The sequence below is a fragment of the Acipenser ruthenus genome, chromosome 38, assembly GCF_902713425.1.
Source record: "Acipenser ruthenus chromosome 38, fAciRut3.2 maternal haplotype, whole genome shotgun sequence".
Taxonomy (NCBI): Eukaryota; Metazoa; Chordata; class Actinopteri; order Acipenseriformes; family Acipenseridae; genus Acipenser; species Acipenser ruthenus.
Genome location: NC_081226.1, coordinates 529,439 through 551,234, shown reverse-complemented (window position 1 = coordinate 551,234; position 21,796 = coordinate 529,439). Strand labels below are relative to the sequence as shown.

General features: G+C 51.1%; 1 protein-coding gene across 1 annotated transcript; it reads right to left on the bottom strand.

Moving 5' to 3' along the window:
* Positions 1-11,145: 11,145 nt before the first annotated feature.
* On the bottom strand, positions 11,146-21,227 carry LOC131707147 (zinc finger protein 574-like). The gene is made up of 6 exons (XM_059009389.1): positions 21,150-21,227; positions 17,201-17,630; positions 14,678-17,088; positions 14,262-14,359; positions 12,973-13,319; positions 11,146-12,019 (listed from the first exon to the last, which is right to left on the bottom strand). Exons 2-6 carry the CDS (start codon positions 17,570-17,572, stop codon positions 11,345-11,347), a joined length of 3,903 nt encoding a protein of 1,300 aa, XP_058865372.1. The 5' UTR covers positions 17,573-17,630; positions 21,150-21,227; the 3' UTR covers positions 11,146-11,344.
* Positions 21,228-21,796: the final 569 nt, after the last annotated feature.

The window sequence follows — 21,796 nt, the reverse complement described above, 5'->3', positions numbered from 1 at the left end:
TGGAGTTGGAGAATTGGGAAATTTCTGTGAAGTCCAGGAATTCTTTGCTCTTCCCTGACGCCAGGCTGTTGAGAAATGTCAAGGCCCATTTCTTACAGAACAGCCCCATGGGGGGGGGGTCAGTTCATTAAATCAAACAGATAACTATTGATCTCTCTTGCTTGCTTTTAATACAATTCCACAACCTCTCTTTCCTCTCCCCTTCTCTCTCTCCCCCTCTCTCTGGATCCTTAGGAAAAGATAACCCTCCAAAAACCCTTTAGGGGGGTTTATATATATATATAGCTTGAAACAGATAAATGCGTGTGTGTGTGATTATTTAGTCCACACAGTAAGTGTATTGCTGATGTGTTTATGCTGCAGCTGTAATGTTTGTATGTTGGTTTGTTTCTTCATTAGTCAGTTCCTTCGTTAATTAGCCACTCAGTTGGTCTGTTCATTAATTAGTTAATTAACCCAAGGAATGAACCCACAGCCAACCAGCACAGTTCAAAGCCATTCGCAATTGTATTCTGTTTTTTTGGATTTGAATGGTCGTTCTGCATGCAGAACATTTTGCTGAATGAGATTGGAGGGTGGTGATGGGGGGGAGGTATAGATGGATGGATGGATGGATGAAAGGAGGTAGAGGGGGGTCAGAGAGAGAGAGAGAGAGAGAGAGAGAGAGAGAGAGAGAGAGAAATTGATCACTTACAGGGGGGGGGGGATGTGTAAAAGAAATTCGATTGCTAAGCGATTTCACAAAAAAAAAGGATTTATTCCGAATCAACTCACCCACTTCCACGAATTCCCAAAAGGCAGTATTGATAAAAATAAGCTGTTCATTCCGAATCCCTCCATCTCACTGACCGACGAACACATTACAGAAATAAACAGAAATAAAGGATCAATTGATATATACCATGGTTTTAAAAAAAAAAAAAATTATCAGCATCAAAGCTGCAAGCGCAGATTCCAAAATCTGCTCTGTCCCCCCTCTGCCCCCTCTCCCCCCCCCCCACCCCTTCACAAAAGAACGAGATCTCTTGAATTACAATGTCAGGGACAAGGCGGGCTGTGGGATTTTTCTGTGGCTTCCAATAATCCCAGAAAAGGGCTTCTGTTTGGATAGCTGAGTATTTTCCTTTAGTTCCTCAGGATAAAAAGCATTCGTCGATGCAGTGGTTAGTAGTTTCTTCTTTTTTTTCCTATCGTTTCATTCCCTTCGTTCTTCCAGTTGTTGAATCCAGAGGCCCCCCTCTCTCCTGCATATCCTCTCTCGTTCCCTCGCTCCGAAGCCAGCCCCCCCCTCCCCTCTCTCTTCACACACACAGCAATGTAACGACGCAGAGAGAGAGAGAGAGAGAGAGAGAGAGAGAGAACGAGGGAGGGTGGCTGGAAGGATAGAGAGAGATGGACAGAAAGAGAGAGGAAAGCTTGTTAATCTGGCTGCTGTTTTCTTCCCCCCCCCCTCGATGTTTTGGTTTTTTTTTTTTCAAAATGTATAAAAAATAGAGATTTATACAGAGAGAGAAATGCAATTTTTGTTTCCCCTGGGGGGAAAAACCGCCCAAAAAAACAGCTAAAATCTGTAAATCTGCAGACAACGAAAGGATAGGCTTTTAAAAGTCATGAGAAAAATCCTCAAGCTGGCACGCGTGTGCGTGTGCGTGTGCGTGTGTGTGTGCGTGTGCGTGTGCGTGTACGTGTGTACAGACACAGGGAGAAAGAAAATTCCTCAGCCAAAAGAAAACACCGAAAAAAAAAAAATTCTAAATATCCTCTCTCCTTATTACTGTTGCTACGGTATTTCACTGCAGAGCGCTGGTACCTTCACAGGAGCAGAGCAGCACAGTCTCCCGCTCTCCTCTCTCTCTCTCTCTCTCTCTCTCTCTCTCTCTCTCTCTCTCTCTGTTTTACAATCTAAGCCTCTCTCACACTCTCACAAAAAACATGTTTACACTGTTCAGCTGGCATTCTCTCTCTCTCAAACACACTGTTTCCCAAATTTCAAGGCTTGAGGATGCCTGTCTTCAATCGCTGCTCTGCAAGGACCCCCCCACACCACCCCCCCCCCACACACACACACAGAGATACACACACACACACAGATACACACACACAGAGAGATACACACACACACAGATACACACACACAGAGAGATACACACACACACAGATACACACACACACACACAGAGATACACACACACACAGAGATACACACACACAGAGAGATACACACACTCAGATACACACACAGAGAGACACACACAGAGATATACACACACACACACACAGATACACACACACACACACAGAGATACACACACACACAGAGATACACACAGAGAGATACACACACTCAGATACACACACAGAGAGACACACACAGAGATACACACACACACACACACAGATACACACACACACACACACAGAGATACACACACACACAGAGATACACACAGAGAGATACACACACTCAGATACACACACAGAGAGACACACACAGAGATATACACACACACACACACAGATACACACACACACACACACAGAGATACACACAGAGATATACACAGAGAGATACACACACTCAGATACACACACAGAGAGACACACACAGAGAGATACACACAGAGATACACACAGAGATACACACACACACACACAGACGTTATGGGCTTTTAAAGGACAGGGCTTAACGGCAGCGCAATGTTATTTGTAGGCAGTTGTAGTGTGCGGTTTATCAATTGCTCTGTGTGTGTGTGCGCGTGTGTCAGTGTGTGTGTCAGTGTGTGTGTCAGTGTGTGTGCGTGCGTGCGTCAGTGTGCGTGCGTGCGTGTGTCAGTGTGTGTGCGTGTCAGTGTGTGTCAGTGTGTGTTTAGATGTATTAAAAGACGCGATTGTGGTTTTTAGAAAAGTATGGAAGAGGGACAGAGAGAGAGCGGGAGAGAGAGAGAAAGAGAGAGAGAGAGAGCGAGAGAGAACGAGAGAGGGAGAGAGCGAGAGAGCATTGACATTCTGGGCGAGAGCTCCATTCTGCCTTTGGAATAATGATAAGCTACTTAGTATTCTAGTCTCACACAGTCACACCATCAATGAGATTGAGGGAGAGAGAGATGGAGGGAGGGAGGGAGAGAGGGGGGCAAAAGGAAAAGAGGGGGATACAAGGGGAGAGAGGGATAGACTTGATCAAGGAGAGAGAAAGAGAGTTACACGAGGTCTACAAAAAAAGAGAAGCGGGGACAGCAAGGGGACGGAGGGCAGGGAGAGGGGGAGGGGGAAGAGAAAAGGAGGACACAAGGGGAGAGAGGGATAGACTTAATCAAGGAGAGAGAAAGAGAGTTACATGAGGTCTACAAAAAAAGAGAAGCGGGGACAGCAAGGGGACGGAGGGCAGGGAGAGGGGGAGGGGGAAGAGAAAAGGGGGATACAAGGGGAGAGGGGGTGGTCTATCAGGGGGAGAGAGTTTTACACAAGATCTATAGTTGATAAAGAGGAACAGAGGATAGGCAGACACACACACACACACAGTGTGGGAGGTCAGAGCCCCTCCCCTCCGCCCCCCTTTCTGGCACTGCGGGGGTGAGGCGGGGGGGGGGTTGGGGGGGTTGGGGGAGTGCTGCAGCTGCAGTTTAACATCCCCACTCTGCTTCTCCAGCGCTCTCTTTTCTTACACTCAGAGAGACGAGTCGACACAGGGGGACGGTGCAGGACAGCACCTTGAGATCTGAGCTGAGGAGGAGGAGAAGGGGGAGGAGGAGGAGGAGGAGGAGACGGAGCAGAGGATGATGAAGTGGTGGTACTGACCAGGCCTGACCCTGAGCGGTCAGGGAATCTTGTTCGGTGCCAGCGAGTTTCTATAAACAGACCGGGCGCGCTCCCATCTCTCTGGAGTCACTCACACAATCAATATGGTTTCATCAGGGTCATCACTGCTTGTGTGGGGGTGAGAGAGTTTGGGGTGGGGGGTGGGGTTGTGTAACTTATCAGGGGGGGGGGGCTGGGGGCTGGGTAACTGAGTGTGTCTGCGATACTAACAGAACCGTGGAAATAAGTGGCTGGAGAGAGATCATGTTTTACCTGTCTCAGGTACCTTTCACAGCAGGACTACACTTACCAGAATGCACTGGGGGGTCGGGGGCTCCAGCGTTCTGGCTCCCCTGGCTCCAGCGTTCTGGCTCCCCTGGCTCGTGTTCTGGCTCCCCTGGCTCCAGTGTTCTGGCTCCCCTGGCTCGTGTTCTGGCTCCCCTGGCTCCAGTGTTCTGGCTCCCCTGGCTCCAGTGTTCTGGCTCCCCTGGCTCATGTTCTGGCTCCCCTGGCTCCAGTGTTCTGGCTTCCCTGGCTCGTGTTCTGCCTCCAGTGTTCTGGCTCCCCTGGCTCGTGTTCTGGCTCCCCTGGCTCCAGCGTTCTGGCTGCCCTGGCTCGTGTTCTGGCTCGTGTTCTGGCTCCCCTGGCTCGTGTTCTGGCTCCCCTGGCTCCAGCGTTCTGGCTCCCCTGGCTCCAGCGTTCTGGCTCCCCTGGCTCATGTTCTGGCTCGTGTTCTGGCTCCCCTGGCTCGTGTTCTGGCTCCCCTGGCTCCAGCGTTCTGGCTCCCCTGGCTCGTGTTCTGGCTCGTGTTCTGGCTCCCCTGGCTCCAGCGTTCTGGCTCCCCTGGCTCCAGTGTTCTGGCTCCCCAGGCTCCAGTGTTCTGGCTCCCCAGGCTCCAGTGTTCTGGCTCCCCTGGCTCGTGTTCTGGCTCCCCTGGCTCGTGTTCTGGTTCCCCTGGCTCCAGTGTTCTGGCTCCCCTGGCTCCAGCATTCTGGCTCCAGTGTTCTGGCTCCCCAGGCTCCAGTGTTCTGGCTCCCCGGGAGAGGGCAGGGCTGCTGGGTTGTTAACCCCGAGTGCCCTGGCTGGGTTCCAGTGATGTGCTGGTGCTTGACGATGAAAGCGCACTGGCGGGTGTAAACAGTCATTATCACACACACACAAAAAAAACTGACGAGTAACAAACATGCTGCTTGACTGAAACTGCTCATTTAATGAGGATTGAGAAAGGGAGAGAGAGGGAGAGAGAGGAGGAGGAGGAGGAAGTCGTAGAGATACAGAGGGAATAGATTTAATCAGAGACAGAGAGAGAGAGAGAGAGAGAGAGAGAGAGAGAGAGAGAGAGAAGAGAGATAAAGTTATATAAGAGAGGGGAGGCCAGGGATGAAAAGAGAGAAAGGGGAGGGGAAAAAGGGGGACATAAAGGCAGCCTAAAAAAATCTATTTGAATTTCTCCTCAGTGTGTGTGTGTGTCAGTGTGTGTGTGTGTGTCAGTGTGTGTGCGTCACTGAGTGTGTGTGTGTCAGTGTGTGTGTGGGGGCAGCGTCTGGTCTCTTGGTGGCTCTGTGCTGATTATTAATTGACAGGACTGATAAAGAACAGCTTGGACCAAATGAGCAGAAATTATTAACATGAGCGACTCTGCTAAACCTGTCTTTAATAACAGCGAGCTCAGGGGAGTTAACCCTACACACAGGCGCTGACTCGCACACTAGAAAACATGTCAGCACTCAGTGTTTCATATTTACTGCTGGACTATACAGCTAACCCTGCTCACTGTGACTGCTGGACTATACAGCTAACCCTGCTCACTGTGCCTGCTGGACTATACAGCTAACCCTGCTCACTGTGACTGGACTATACAGCTAACCCTGCTCACTGTGACTGCTGGACTATACAGCTAACCCTGCTCACTGTGACTGCTGGACTATACAGCTAACCCTGCACACTGTGACTGGACTATACAGCTAACCCTGCTCACTGTGACTGGACTATACAGCTAACCCTGCTTACTGTGACGAGATATCTCCATCTCTCTCCCCCCTCCCTCTATTCCACCCCCACCCTCTCTCTCTTCCACCCTCCCACTCACTCCATTCCCCCTATCTCTCTCTCCCACACTCCTTCTCCTCTCTCGCTCGTTTTAATAAGAGTTGCTATTTACAGAACACCTCTGCTCCACTGCCCAAATCCTCATTACTGCTAATAACAAAAAATGAAGAGGTACTTTTCTATCTCTCTCTCTCTCTCTCTCTCTCTCTCTCTCTCTATCTCTCTCCTCATCTCTCTCTCGCTAGGCAGCTGCCGAGGGACAAAAATAAACTTTAATTTTAAATAGTCAGAGGAAGCAGCGTGCCAGACAAAAGACGAGAGGAAGTCTGTCTGTCTGTCTGTCTGTCTGTCTGTGAAAGGCTATGGGGCTAGCAGACTGGTATTTATATATATATATATATATATATATATATATATATATATATATATATATATATATATATATATATATCTATCAAAGGCCGTCTGAATCTCAGCCTACATTCATACAGCACTCCGTGACATACCCCCTCCCTCTCAATTTCCATCTTCCCTGAAGATAGAAATTTATTCAGCAGACCCCTCTAAATATATCCCACAGCTACCACCAATTGTATAATTATAGCCGTGTAGTTATACCTACAGCCCCAAGCGAGCCATTAAAATAGACAGTCTGTTTGCATTTTAGATTTTAGTGGCCATTACCTATAAATTATGGCACCAGACTAACTCTCACTTTCCTCTGGAGGCCTGGGTTCCAATCTGGGGGGCTAGGTGGCGCTAGCGGGTTCATGTTAATGCACTAGACCAGCCTTCCACCTTCCTCTGGAGGCCTGGGTTCCAATCTGGGGGGCTAGGTGGCGCTAGCGGGTTCATGTTAATGCACTAGACCAGCCTTTCACCATTGTAGCATGTTTTTAAAGGCTGGGGTGCAGTGATAATGTTATTAGTGCAATGAGGAGATAAGAACATTATTTATTTATTTATTTTTAAAGTTGTGGTTAGAAATCTTTGAAGAAACAGATTTTAATAAATGACAGAGCGTCTCCCTTCTCAGCAGATTCCTCACCTGTCTCACCACATCGCCATTAATCATTCAAGGGTTAATGAATTCACTGCCACAGTGCAGCTGCCTGCAGTCCAGAGACACAGGCCTCTGCTTGTCTCAACACATTCTAATACCTGAAGAGGCAAAATGAATTCAACGTCAGGTCAAAGTGTTGGTGGGTAGTTTTAAACAGGCGTGTTAGCGAAACCAGACTTATTTTGAGAGAGAGAGTAGAGGGGGTGAGCGTTTTAAACTGACACGTAAAGCGCCTTGAGATCCTGGGGAATGAAAGGCGCTCTATCAATAAAAGACATTTAAACAGGGCGCTGTTTATTAAGATTAGTTCGCTGTTTGCTTGATGAACTGCAGCTGGATAAAAACAACCTGTCTGAATCTGTCTGCGCCGCTGAGGCAGGGCCCTGTTCGGCCGATCGTCTCCCATGGCAACCATCCCGACAGCCAGAGGTATCCGTGTGAAGCTCATTGTCTCCGATAGCCTCTGTGAGCCGCGGGCGGAGAGGGAGTGGGAGGCAGCCAATCACCTTTCAGAGGAGACCTCCGCTACAGCGCACGCACACACACACGCGCACAGACACACACAGACACGCTCACACAGACAGATACACAAACACAGACAGACAAACACGCACAGAGACAGACATACAGACACACACACAGAGACAGACGCACACACAGACAGACAAACACGCACAGAGACAGGCGTGCACAAACAGAGACAGACATATAGACACACACACAGAGACAGACGCACACAAACACAGACAGAGACACATGCACAGAGACAGACAGACATGCAGACAGACCCACACAAACACAGAGACAGACAGACATACAGAGAGACCCACACAAACACAGAGACAGACAGACATACAGAGAGACCCACACAAACACAGACAGACATGCAGACAGACACACAAATACACAGGCAGACAGGCGGGGGGGGGGGGGGCGGTGTAATGTAAATAGCGCCCAGTTTAAAAGAGAGAAGAGAGAGGGGGGTGGGACGACGGGGGACAGAGGAGGGCACTTTCTCAAAATCACACTGAGTGGAGAAGGCAGGGAGAGGCGGGTAACGAGCCCTGTCCCTTCCAGTCCGGGTCTTCCACTCAACGAGAAAGAGGTCGAAGCGAGACGGGGATAGAGAGAGAGAGAAAGGAGAGAGAGGAGAGAGAGAGAGAGGGGTGGGGATAGAGGAGAGTTTTATTCAAAGTCACACAGGGTGTAGAAGCCACAGCTGAGAGAAAAAAGAAAAGGGGGAGAAGAGAAAGAAATGGGGGAGGGAGGAGGAAAAAAGAGGAGAGCGTTTTCTCAAAGTCACAGCGGTGGAGAAGAAACCTGCTGTGAGCGAGGGAGGGAGGGAGGGGGGAGGGAGAGGATGGGTAGAGAGGGAGGGAGGGAGAGGATGGGTTGAGGGGGAAAAGGGGCACTGCGACACACTCGTGGGTTTGCCAGGGGAGAGAGAGAGAGAGAGAGAGAGAGAGAGAGAGAGAGAGGTAGCCGTAGCCTTTAAAAGGGAGAACAAACAGAAATAATCCACTCATCCAGTCCAGTGCTTGAAATACCTCCCAGTCTTTTTTTAAATGGAGTATTCTTGGAAACTAGTCTCAAAAAAATAAACACACCACGCTCAACACACAGAGGAAACATGAGCTCAGCCTGCAGTCTAATGATAGACACACACACACACACGCACGCACGACATACATACATGTATATATATAGACTGTTTATCAACACGTAACTGAACTTCAGCAAACAAATGGTTAATTGCGCATCAATTAAATACTAATTCGTGACACTCAAAATAGTTCTCAAAGGGGAAATCGCTTTCGGCACGAATTCTGAATAAAATCTAGTCGTGCTGCTAAAGCTCATTTGAAACTGAAAATTGGGGGGTGGGGGGGGGGGGGGCACACACCTCCACACTCAGAACCAGCACTTGAGTGGAGGCGCTCACTTGAGTGTGCGTCGCGGTGGATCTTATTGAGCGACTCCAGCGTTGCTTTTCTGAATGTTTTTTGGGGGGGTTCACACAGTATGCCAGAGACAGAAACACAGGGAGGGTTAAGAGAAACACGAGACACCAGCAACACTGTGGTTTCACTGGACCTTACGAAGCGAAATCAAGTTAATTCCATAGGGCGATGCCAAACTCTTGGCTATAGCTGTACTCTCAGGATAACTAACTGGACCCCATTCAGCCTAACACCCGACCAAACGACCTAACCAAACCAAGTAAAAAAAAAAACAAACAGCTTCCTGTTTAATGTAATTCAATTTCTATTTATTTTATAAACACACACACACACAACAATCTGTCTCTCTCTCTCTCTGTCTCTGATTCCAGTTCTCAAAGCCTGGATTGGCGCGACAAGCTGACAACGTTAGCGCAGCACATAACACACATCCTTGTGCCTGATCTTCAGCGACAGGCTGCCTTCACGCAATCTGTCGCTTCTAGCGCACATTTCCACGCTCACCGGTGCAAACGCAACTACAGCCGAGTTGGATAATACAAACCCCCCCCCCAAAAGAAATCTGTTTTGCACAGCGGTTGAGGCTCCCAAGCCTCCTCTTTCTCTCCAAGCCAGGCTATTACACACAAAGGCTGCCAACTGAACTTTATCAGCACTGTGGGTAGTTTTTAACAGCTACCCCTTAGACTTGACTTTTGCGGATATAGGTGACGAGAACATTTTAATAACTGGTGGATTTCTAGTTTAAACTGCTCAGATGAGGGATACCAGGGCACTTAAATAAAAGTATGCTTTAACTTTTCTCTTCCTCTCTCTCTCTCTCTCCCTGTCGTCCGTTAACATTTCTTGTTTGTTTTTTTTAGTATTCCCCTCCAGGTTTATTTTAGTATTTCTTCGGAGGCCTGGGTTCCAATCTGGGGGGCTAGGTGGTGCTAGCGGGTTCATGTTAATGCACTAGACCAGCCTTTCACCTTCCTCTGGACGCCTGGGTTCCAATCTAGGGGGCTAGGTGGCGCTAGCGGGTTCATGTTAATGCACTAGACCAGCCTTTCACCTTCCTCTGGAGGCCTGGGTTCCAATCTGAGGGGCTAGGTGGCGCTAGCGGGTTCATGTTAATGCACTAGACCAGCCTTTCACCTTCCTCTGGAGGCCTGGGTTCCAATCTGAGGGGCTAGGTGGCGCTAGCGGGTTCATGTTAATGCACTAGACCAGCCTTTCACCTTCCTCTGGAGGCCTGGGTTCCAATCTGAGGGGCTAGGTGGCGCTAGCGGGTTCATGTTAATGCACTAGACCAGCCTTTCACCTTCCTCTGGAGGCCTGGGTTCCAATCTGGGGGGCTAGGTGGCGCTAGCGGGTTCATGTTAATGCACTAGACCAGCCTTTCACCTTCCTCTGGAGGCCTGGGTTCCAATCTGGGGGGCTAGGTGGCGCTAGCGGGTTAATCTCAATGCACTAGACCAGCCTTTCCCCTTCCTCTGGGGGGGCTGGGTTCCAATCTGGGGGGTTCGGGGGCACTAGCGGGTTCATGTTAATGCACTAGACCAGCCTTTCACCTTCCTCTGGAGGCCTGGGTTCCAATCTGGGGGGCTAGGTGGCGCTAGCGGGTTAATCTCAATGCACTAGACCAGCCTTTCCCCTTCCTCTGGGGGGGCTGGGTTCCAATCTGGGGGGTTCGGGGGGGCAGACAGGAGCCCGATTCACTGGCCTTGTGGCTTTCCAGCATCGTTTAAAACTCTTTTCTAATATAAACAGAGACTAAAAAGCAAACTGTTATCAAAGAAAAAAAACAAAAAACAAAAACCATCATCATCATCATCATCATAATCTGTGCAAAACACAATTTTACTTTTCAGGATTTTATGTCACAATGTTATTATTTATTTTTACTCTGCTGTTGTTGCATTTGAAGCAGCTGTTTTTTTGATAGCATGATGCCTGGTAACATGACGATCACAGCAGACTGTTCAGACGCTGCCATAATCCCCCCCCCCCCCCCCCCCCGTGATCTCCACTGGCAGGGGAATCTGTCTGCATCTGAGAGACACCTCTCTCTCTCTCTGTCTCTCTCTCTCTGTCTCTCTCTCTCTGTCTCTCTCTCGCTCTCTCTCTCTCGCTCTCTGATTTCAAATCAGTCCGGTATCGCTTCTGAAACCCCCCCATTACCACTTGTGATTGACAACAGCTTCAAACCTCATTTCTTTTCACCCCCTTATTTCACAGCGTAATCAGGTTGTAAGTGCAAAAAAAAATTAAATAAATACAATACGCAGCTAGTAGAAAAAAAAAAAAAATACTTGCGTTATTATTTACATTTTTTCAGCAGTGAATGTTTTGAATGAACGATGGGAGGGATTAAAAACTCCCAGACTCAAACAGAACCAAAGGGAGGGAGAGAGAGAGAGAGAGAGACAGAGAGGAGTTACGCTTACAAATTCGAAAACCGATTTGAGAAAAAAAAAAAGCTACAGCCGACCCCTCAACCCGTCTGCTCGATAACGACCTCCACGGTGTGGTGCATGATGGGAATGTCCCCCTGTCCCGTCCCGGCGAGCACGCAGTGGCCCGCCCCCTGCTGCACCAACAGAATAGCGCCCCCCTCTCCTCCTCCTCCTCCTCCTCCCCCTCCCCCTCCACCTCCAGGCACGCCCATCTGTCCGTCGTGGTAGACGCCCATGACCTCCCCTCTCTGCGCCGCTCTGGGGTCTGTGTTTTGCGCGGGGTCCAGAACGCTCGCTGCTGCCATGACGACGCTGGTCAGGGTGCAGACTTGCCGTGGCCCCCCGGAGGGGACGGCCCCCGGACCGCCCTTGCCGACGGGGTCTGTGCTCTGCACCAGCAGGATGGTCTCCACTGCGGTTGAGTCCTCCTGCAGCACGACCTCCACCTGCCCGCTGGCCGGCCCCGCCCCCTTCTCATGCCCGTGCGTCTTGCGGTGCTTGCCCAGGTTGGAGAGGGAGCGGAACGGCTTGCGGCACACGGCACAGGAGTAGGGCTTCTCGCCGGTGTGCGTGCGGAGGTGCTCGGTGAGGCGCGCCGACAGCACGAAGCTCCGCCCGCACACCTGGCAGGCGAAGGGGCGGAGCCCCGAGTGCAGCCGCTCGTGATCGCGCAGGTGAGGGATCTGACGGAACCGCTTCCCGCAGGTGGAGCACTGAGAGGGGACGGGGGAGAGAGGGATGGGGGAGGGAGGGATGGGAGTGTAGTTATGGGGAGAAAGAAAGCAGGAGAGAGGAAAGGGGGTAGGGAGAGATAGAAGGAAGAAGGGAGAGATCAAAAATAAATTCTTGATACACAGCCTGAATTATAGAAATAGCTAGCTTCTTAACAGAGCTGCAGCACTGACATCACGCTGCACTGTTTAATAATGAATGAACTCGCTGACAAGGATACCTTGCAGGGCCTTCGCCTGGTGTGTATTGATCACTGATCAGTGTATTGATGATTCATTAACTGGTGTGTATCGATTCCCCTGTGTGTGTTGATCAGTGATCAGTATATTGATGACTGATTCCTCTGTGTGTGTTGATCACTGATCGGTATATTGATGACTGATTCCCCTGTGTGTGTTGATCACTGATCGGTATATTGATGACTGATTCCCCTGTGTGTTGATCACTGATCAGTATATTGATGACTGATTCCCGTGTGTGTGTTGATCACTGATCAGTATATTGATGACTGATTCCTCTGTGTGTGTTGATCACTGATCAGTATATTGATGACTGATTCCCCTGTGTGTGTTGATCACTGATCCGTATATTGATGACTGATTCCCCTGTGTGTGTTGATCACTGATAAGTATATTGATGACTGATTCCCCTGTGTGTTGATCACTGATTGGTATATTGATGACTGATTCCCCTGTGTGTGTTGATCACTGATCGGTATATTGATGACTGATTCCCCTGTGTGTGTTGATCACTGATCAGTATATTGATGACTGATTCCCCTGTGTGTGTTGATCACTGATCAGTATATTGATGACTGATTCCCCTGTGTGTGTTGATCACTGATCGGTATATTGATGACTGATTCCCCTGTGTGTGTTGATCACTGATCCGTATATTGATCTGTGTATTGGTTCATGACTGGCGAGTGGGTTACCTGGTAGGGCCTCTCTCCGGTGTGTATCCTCTGATGCACGGAGAGCGAGCTGGCCGTGGTGAAGTCCTTGCCGCAGTCCCGGCAGTGGAAGCAGCGTGTGCCGCCAGCGTGCCGCTCCAGGTGGCTGTCCAGCCCGGCCTGGCTGGCGAAGCGGCGGCCGCAGCGCGGGCACCGCAGCGCCGGGAGCCCCGAGTGGGAGAGCTGGTGCAGATCCAGCCTCTCCTGAGAGGGGCAGCGCTTCCCACAGTAAACGCACTCCAGACCCGGCCGGCACTGCCTGTGGGAACGCAGCCCAGCCTCGTCCAGGAACTGGGAGCCGCACACGGCACAGGACACAGGCTCCCGGCCTGCGGGGCAGAGGGGAGAGAGAGGGGGCGGGGGGGAGTCGGGTTAGGAGCGCTGTACGAAAGCTAAGAACAGAAACAAAAACAGCTCAAATACGCAACACACTCCCGACGCTGAAAGAAAAGTAACTACGTTCCACGACGACCACAACGTGTCGACTGGAAAACTTTTTTTTTTTTTCAACGTCTTTGAAATAACGAGGTTTCCTTTTTAGTATTTCTGAATTCTGCAGGTTCCATCCCCTCAAGGCGACGGAGGAGAGAGAAGGGGAGAGGGTGAGGAGGGAGGAGGGGAGGTTAGGGAGGAGGGAGGGAGGGAGGGGGGGAGGTTAGGGACAGTAGGGGAGGAGGGACGGAGGGAGGGAGGAGGGGAGGTTAGGGAGGAGGGAGGGAGGGAGGGGAGGAGGTTAGGGACAGTAGGGGAGGAGGGACGGAGGGAGGGAGGAGGTTAGGGACAGTAGGGGAGGAGGGAGGGAGGGAGGGGAGGAGGGACGGAGGGAGGGAGGAGGTTAGGGACAGTAGGGGAGGAGGGAGGGAGGGAGGGGGGGAGGTTAGGGACAGTAGGGGAGGAGGGACGGAGGGAGGGAGGAGGGGAGGTTAGGGAGGAGGGAGGGAGGGAGGGGAGGAGGTTAGGGACAGTAGGGGAGGAGGGACGGAGGGAGGGAGGAGGTTAGGGACAGTAGGGGAGGAGGGAGGGAGGGAGGGGAGGAGGGACGGAGGGAGGGAGGAGGTTAGGGACAGTAGGGGAGGAGGGAGGGAGGGAGGGGAGGAGGTTAGGGACAGTAGGGGAGGAGGGAGGGAGGGAGGGGAGGAGGTTAGGGACAATAGGGGAGGAGGGAGGGAGGGAGGTCAGGGACAGTAGGGGAGGAGGGAGGAAGGGAGGGGAGGAGGTCAGGGACAGTAGGGGAGGAGGGAGGCGTGTTTCTTTGCCCTTGCGTTCCTCACCTTGGTGCCTCAGCTGGTGCAGCTCCAGCAGCCTCTTCCTCAGAAAGGAGCCCCCGCACTCCTTGCACTGGAAGGGGTACTGCCCCGTGTGCAGGTGCCTGCCGAAAAACAAACAGGAACAACAACGGATTTCTCTAAGCGCTGCTGGCAACAACAAAAAAAAAACAGCGCACGTTACCTGCGAATAAACAGGTGCTGTAATTGTAATTGTAATGCAGTAATTGTAATTCTGTAATTGTAATTCTGTAATTGTAATTCTAATGCTGTAATTGTAATTCTGTAATTGTAATGCTCTAATTATAATCAACCCCAGGTCCACTCCTACCCCCCCCCCCCCCCCCACTCTCCCTTACCTGTGACTGAGCAAGTACTGGGATTGCAATGCTAACACCCCCCGCTCCCCCAGCGCACGTTACCTGTGTATGAGCAGGTGCGTCTTCCTCTTGAACCCGGCTCCGCAGTCCGGGCAGCGGTGCGGGAGGAAGGCCTCCTCAATCTGCGCGGGGTCCAGGGCCCCCGAGGCGCGGGTCTCAGCGAGCAGGTGGATGAGCCGGTGCTGTTTGAGCGTGCCGGACTGCGTGAAGGTCTTGCCGCACTGCTGGCAGGAGTAGGGCTTGCGGCCGGTGTGGGTGACGCGGTGACGGGCCAGGTTGCTCTGGCAGGAGAAGGCCTTGCCGCACGTCTCGCACCCGAACCTCTTCTCCCCCGTGTGGGTCACCAGGTGCGTGCGCAGGTGGTACCGGCGACGGAACGTCTTGCCGCAGTGTGGGCACGGGTGGGGGCCCCCTCGTTTGGAGGCCGCGGACCCTGCTGCTGCTGCTTCCTCCTCCGGGCTGTCCTGGGCTGGTAAGGAAGGGTCAGCCCCCCCAGCCCCACCCCCAGCTTTCCTCTTCCCCCTCCTGCGGCCGTGCTCCTCCCTGCGATGCTTCAGCAGCCGAGTCTTGTTGCTGAACTGCTGGCTGCAGTCTCCGCAGGAGTGCTCCGTTTTGTCTGGTTTGTTAACCTCCTCATCATCAGCAGCAGCAGCATCATCATTATTATCATTATCATCATTATTGTTATTATCGCCAGTTGTTTTCCTGGCTCTCTTGCCCCCTCCTTCCAGGCTCCTGTCGGCCCCAGCTTCCTTCCTCTTGCCCCTGTCGGCCCCTCCTCCTCCTCCTCCTCCTCCTCCCCCCACGCTGGCCTCCCCGCTCTTTGGACCAGCCTCCGTAGACGGGTCTGTGGGATAGACGTACACGACCCTGCCGTTCATCCCTATGAGCGGAACCGGGACGGTTGGGAGAACCGGGGCGAGCTGCTGGTTCTGCAAGACCAAGACGGTCTCCCCAGCCCCCTGTTTCTTCTCCAGCCCCTTGTCTGCCTCAACGACCTTCCCCACCCCTCTCCTGCCCCCCCCCTCCGGGCCGGCGCTCCTGTGGCCCCTCCTGTGGTACAGGAACTTGGTGGTGTTCATGAACTTTTCCCCGCAGTGAGGGCAGGTGTGCAGAGGCCCCTCGGCGCGGTGCAGCCTCTTGCGGTGGTCCGCCAGCGCCGGCTCTGTCCCGAAACCCGTCCCGCAGTCCACGCACAGGTGCGAGTGCCGGGCCCGGTAGGGTCCGAGGAGATCGGGTCCGGCAGAGTCGCCGGAACCGGCCCTCCTGTTGCCACCCGGTCTGGGAGGAGTCGGGTCGCTGGGCCCGTCCTGCTGCTGGCTGTCGGACTCCAAACCGGGCCCCGGAGAGCTGGCGGGAAGCGGGGTGGTTTGGGTTTGGGCCGGGCAGGGGTCGGGTTCTGTTTTGGCGGCTGGGAGCCGTCGGTCAGCGGAGTCCGTTTCAGTGCTGGCCGCTCCGTCGCCTCTCTCGAAGCTCTTCAGGGACGAGGGCTGGCTTCGAGTCCGGGCTGGTTCCAAGGAAAGAACCCCCGCTTTCGTCTTTTTACGCGTTCCCTCCATCCCTTCCCCTCCCTCGCTCTGCTCTTCCCTGATGGCCGACCCACACCTGTTCAGGTAGGCGTGATCACGCGACACGGCGGAACCCGTGTTCGCACCCTCGCCGTCATTACTGTCGCTGGAAGCATTGCTATTTTCACTTGCAGCGACATTACTGTTGTTTGTACCGCTGTCTGCCCCCTCTCTTCTTTCGCTCTCTTCACCCCTCCTCTCTTTCGTTCCCTCCTTCCCGGGCCCGCTGTTATTTTTACTGCGACTGGAGCTGGCGGCCATGACAGCTTCCATCGCTAGGGCGACCGCGGCAGAGCCCATCACAGAGCCGCTACCGTGGTTACCGAAGGTGGGCGTTTTGGCAGGGTGAAGGGACTGTGAAGAAGCAGCAGCTTCCTCCTCCTCCTCCTCCTCCTCCTCCTTCACTCCCTCTCCGGAAACCACCCCCCTGGGCGCAAGCTGGGCGGACGCTCCCTCCAGCGGAGAATCTCTCCCGGATTCCCGACTCCCCGTCGCTGGCCCCTGAGAGCCCGGGGTCCCGTCTCCAGCAGCTCTCTCCCTCCTCCTCCTCCTCCTCCTCCTCTCCGCCTCGCTGCTGCTCCGGCAGTGCCCCTGCTTCATGTGCTGCTGCCACAGGGTGAGGGACTCAAAGAGGTCCGCGCAGTCGCTGCACTGGTACCGGATCAGCGGCACCGGAGCCGCTCCAGGCTCGCAGACCCCCCCTGGTTCTGCCCGCGGCCCGGCCCGCTTCTCCCTCCCACCCCCTGCCGCTGGCTCCTGCGGAGACCGGGGTGGGGTCTGGTTTCGGGTCGAACCGCAGTCCGTCTGCTGCTGGTGCCAGACCAGTTCGACGGGCGACTCCAGTAACGCCCCGCAGGGAAGGCACTGGTACCAGTTACGCACTTCCTGTATGGGAGAGAGAACAGAAAATAACAAACATTACTTCATTCAACAGTTGTTATTTATAAGCAGTTATGTTCCTGGTTTTTAATTGCGCCCCACCCTTACCCTCTCGTACCTCTTGCTGCTCTGGCTCCTCCTCTGGAGCAGTGGTTGCCGTGGCAACGCTGGGGGTCGTGTTTTCCTCCTCTTCTCCTTCCTCGTTGTCTTCGGGGTGAGAGGTCAGCTGGTGGCTTAGAACTTCATCCAGGGTGCTGTACAGCTGGTAGCAGCGGAAGCACATGAAGAGGGAAGACTGGCCCTGGTCATCTTCCACACAGACTGGGGGGCCCTGGTCATCTTCCACACAGACTGGGGGGCCCTGGTCATCTTCCACACAGACTGGGGGGCCCTGGTCATCTTCCACACAGACTGGGGGGCCCTGGTCAGCTTCCACACAGACTGGGGGGCCCTGGTCATCATTAGCACCGCCTGGGGGTGACTCCAGCATATTTGCAACGAGAGCGGGCGTGTGTTTGCTTGTCTTTGCGTGCAGACACCCCCGTCCCCTACAAAAGACAAAAGCAAAAATAAACGCCGGTTTTAATTCCCTGTCGTCTTGTTTCTTGTCGTCTACAGTTACAGCCAAAAGCTTTGCATCAGTTTTGCACCCCCACCCACAGAATGAACTCAGTGTTGCTTCATCAAGTGGAATGAAACCTGCTGGAATAACGTCATGTTAACACAGTGATTTACACAGCGGCGCTTTGCAGTTTACTTAGAAAAACTGACAAATATGTTTTTTTGTATCATTAACTGGAACGAAAACAGTTTGTGTCATTATCTAAAAAAAGGCATGAATTGTCGACTGATGAGAGCGATCAATCAGGCGCTGCACTTGCAATTAAAATTTGGTGACGTTGGGTGTTTCGCTGCACAAAACGAGGCAGAAAGCGGGTTTGTGAGATGATATTAAGAGAGGAGATAGAAAACACGGGTTCATCTGTATCTAGATTAGGCTCATATAGTTTTTTTTGCAACTCTAGGTGTTGCAAAACCTTTGGCCAGAGCTGTAGTGTCTTATGCCTGCTGTGTGCTGGGCAGAGCCTCGCTGTGCTGTACTGCACACAGGGCAATGCTAGCGGGACCGCACTATATAACACTAATATAAAACCCTGTACAGAACTACAGCAGCTACCCACCATGGTGTCTATATAAAGTGCTGATCTAGTGCACTGGCATTGCCTGCTGTGTGCTGGGCAGAGCCTCACTGTGCTGTACTGCACACAGGGCAATGCTGGAGGGACCGCACTATATAACACTAATATAAAACCCTGTACAGAACTACAGCAGCTACCCACCATGGTGTCTATATAAAGTGCTGATCTAGTGCACTGGCATTGCCTGCTGTGTGCTGGGCAGAGCCTCGCTGTGCTGTACTGTACACAGGGCAATGCTGGAGTTACTTTACCCAACGCTGTAAAATAAAATTTAAAAAAAGCCCTGGCAGAGTCACAGCAAGCGGTGGTGTAAACCAGCCTGGGTTCTAACACAGCCAGCCAGCAGCACTGTGCCAATCTGGCACCGGCCCAGCTCTGTGGCAGCCTCCTCACCGCACGGCCTCTGTCGCCACCTAGTGGTCTCAGGCCGGTATGAGTATTAATTGTATTGCCAGACGTCTTTACCCAAGGCGGCTTCCAGGTGTTACAGGGCAGTGCAGGGTTACAATGCAAGATTCATATTTAAATAGAGGGCAGTTGACACTAAGTGCAAATAGGCAGTTAAGCAGTTAAGAGAAGCCAGGAGAGCGAGGGTTCATGTAACCCTTTGCTGCCCAGTGTCTAATACATCTGACATTGAGAAAAATCACGGGCCCGGGAACACACCCAGGAGGGCAGTAAAGGGGCAGTGCGTGTTTTGGGCTGTTATTTTTATTTTGAATATTATTATTAGTCATTCAGCAGACCTTTTTATCCAAAGAGACTCACAGAGCCTAGGGGGGGTGAACTCTGAATCATCAGCAACTGCTGCTGCTGCTGCTGCAGAGTCACTTCCAATAGGAGCTCGGTTGTTTTGCGTCTCATCCGAAGGACGGATGAAATAAGTTTTAAGGATTTAATTTTAGGGAGGGGGGTAGGGGTTAAAATTAGGAGTCAGCTACAGCACGTTACTGCTGCAGATGGCAGGCTTGCTGCAGAGACGGGCCAGCGAGAGAGAGAGAGAGCAAACAGACGGAGCTTGCTGTCTCTCGCCAGATGGCACCGCACTGTTAAATGTTTGCCTGGCATGTGGCGTGCGTTAAACGGTCCTTGGCGGGAGGGAACGTGTTCCGTCGGCCAGTTCAGTTTGGGAACCGTTAAGCCAGGCTTTGTAATTTGTAATTACACTGTGTAATCGATCAATTACAGTTGAGTTGCGCATGTGTTTGTCTTGCGATTCTGATGTTAGTCTTTCTGTTTCCCCTTAGTAAGAGGATTTGTTTTAGATTTTTATTATCGTTTAAAGCAGGGGTGTCAGACTCCAGTCCTCGAGGGAAGCGGGGTCTCCTGGTTTTCATTCCAACTCAAGCTCTCCATTAACAGCATTGATCTGATTGTTTGTCCAGTTGGACAGGTTTAATAGTTTTTCCAAGGTCTTGTCACAGTTTCAATTCTGATTATAAGGGACTTGGAATTTATATTTTAGAGTTACATAATAAATTTAATTTAAATTGACTGACAAACAAACAGTGGCTTCAGATTTTAAGCGAAATTTGTCGCCACGGTGAGAAACTCTATTTTAAAACTGAACACTCTGCGAATTGCAATTTTGATCAACGAGGTGTTGGAATTGATTGAAGTGAGAATTGATTTTGAAAAGGAAGAGGTCGCGGGTTGACCTTTAGTCCTACTGACCGGTAATCTGGGCTGCAGATGCGAAATGCGCGTTTCAAATTGGGGAAGAAAAATAAACATTTAAACATCTCTATATTGTAACTGCAGTTTAATATCACTAGACCGTACTGGATTTACATTGTAACTGCAGATAGACTGCTCTGGAATTACAGGGATGGGAACTAGACTCCTGTTCCACAGCAGTGTCTCCCATTCCAGGTTTTACTACCAGCTTGATTAGCCCACAGTGTGTCTAGGAAACAAGCTCAGGTGTGTCTTATTATTAAACTCCTAGTGAAACCAGGAATGGATCAAAGTGATATGCAGTCCACAGAATGCTATTGAAGGCTGTTGACAGTGTTGTACTGTAATTATTATTATTATTATTTATTTCTTAGCAGACGCCCTTATCCAGGGCGACTTACAATTGTTACAAGATATCACATTATTTTTTACATACAATTACCCATTTATACAGTTGGGGTTTTTTTACTGGAGCAATCTAGGTAAAGTACCTTGCTCAAGGGTACAACAGCAGTGTCCCCCCACCTGGGACTGAACCCACGACCCTCCGGTCAAGAGTCCAGAGCCCTAACCACTACTCCACACTGCCAATACATTTTTTGTCAATAATAATAATAATAATAATAATAATAATAATAATAATAATAATAATAATAATAATAATAATAATAATAATAATGTAACCCAGATTAAAGTATCTAAATTCAACGAATCTATCTCGACAGGCTGTGTATATTAATTTATACAGTTTTTCATTTTCTCCTGTGCGAGTGGTAGGCGTTTTGACATTCCTCCAGGCTTTTTTTTTTTTTTTTTTTGAGTGTTGAATTTGGGGTCCCCGGTCGAAGTAATTTGGGTGTCCCACCTTTAATATAACGCGTGCTTTGTTTTGTTAACCCCACGGCACGGCACGGCACGGCACGGCACGACACGACCGCGCTCTAGCCGCGCACTGGAGCTCTATGATCCCTCGACAGGAAGAGACAGAGAGTCCGCCATGGCCGCTCGTCTCTCCGCTCCCGTCTCTATGCTCCTCGCCGTCAAAACTGCCCCCCCAAAACCACCACTGAATCTCCGGTAAATACTCGGAACCCGTTTCTAATTTAAAATAAAGCGTCTTTCATCCCTTAAAAGCGTATTCTGTGTTTTATTTTAATTAATTATTATTATTGTTGTTGTCGTGATACTCACGCTCTGGCGGCCGTCTCCTTCGATGTCTCCACGGCGCCTGCCTGCCTGCAAGCAATCCGCGTACCCCATTGGTGGGTTCGTCTCGAAGAGTGGGCCAATCAGAAACCAGCCGCGGTCATTAGATAGAGGGCTTGCAAATGACGTCAGAGCCGGGCGGGACGAGGCCGCCATTAAAGCGCCGAATAAGGACCGGCTAATGGCGGAACTTCAGCAGACCACAGACATGCGAATAGAAATGGTTGTGCAGTCCACCCGCCACAGACACGGAGAAACAGAAAGCCAGCACAGGAGCTGAGCTGTGTGAGGATGCCTACGCTCCGAAATCACCTCAGAGACCCCTCTGCTTTCTGTATACACCACAGACATTGCAGTATTCGAGTAAGCGGTTATAAGCGTGTTTGCAGAAGGGCGCGTCAGTTATTATTATAGACAGGTTTAACTTTGTGTTTATTTTTTATTTTAGTATTATTATTAGTTACGGTAGTGTATTTTTGCACCTAATATAAACAAACAAGTTATAATACGGTATTAAACTTTTATATATATATAAATAAATTTGTATGTGCGAGATAGATACAGATAGATACACATTTTTATTTAAACGTGTAATACGTTTGGTTGATTAAACCAAAGACACTGAACTATAA

Coding starts and splice junctions, on each gene's coding strand:
- LOC131707147 (XM_059009389.1), bottom strand. CDS start 17,572: ATGCTGGAGTCACCCCCAGGCGGTGCTAATGATGACCAGGGCCCCCCA. Junction 17,089..17,200: donor AGGAGCCAGAGCAGCAAGAG/GTACGAGAGGGT, acceptor TCTCCCATACAG/GAAGTGCGTAACTGGTACCA. Junction 14,360..14,677: donor ACGCACCTGCTCATACACAG/GTAACGTGCGCT, acceptor GTTTTTCGGCAG/GCACCTGCACACGGGGCAGT.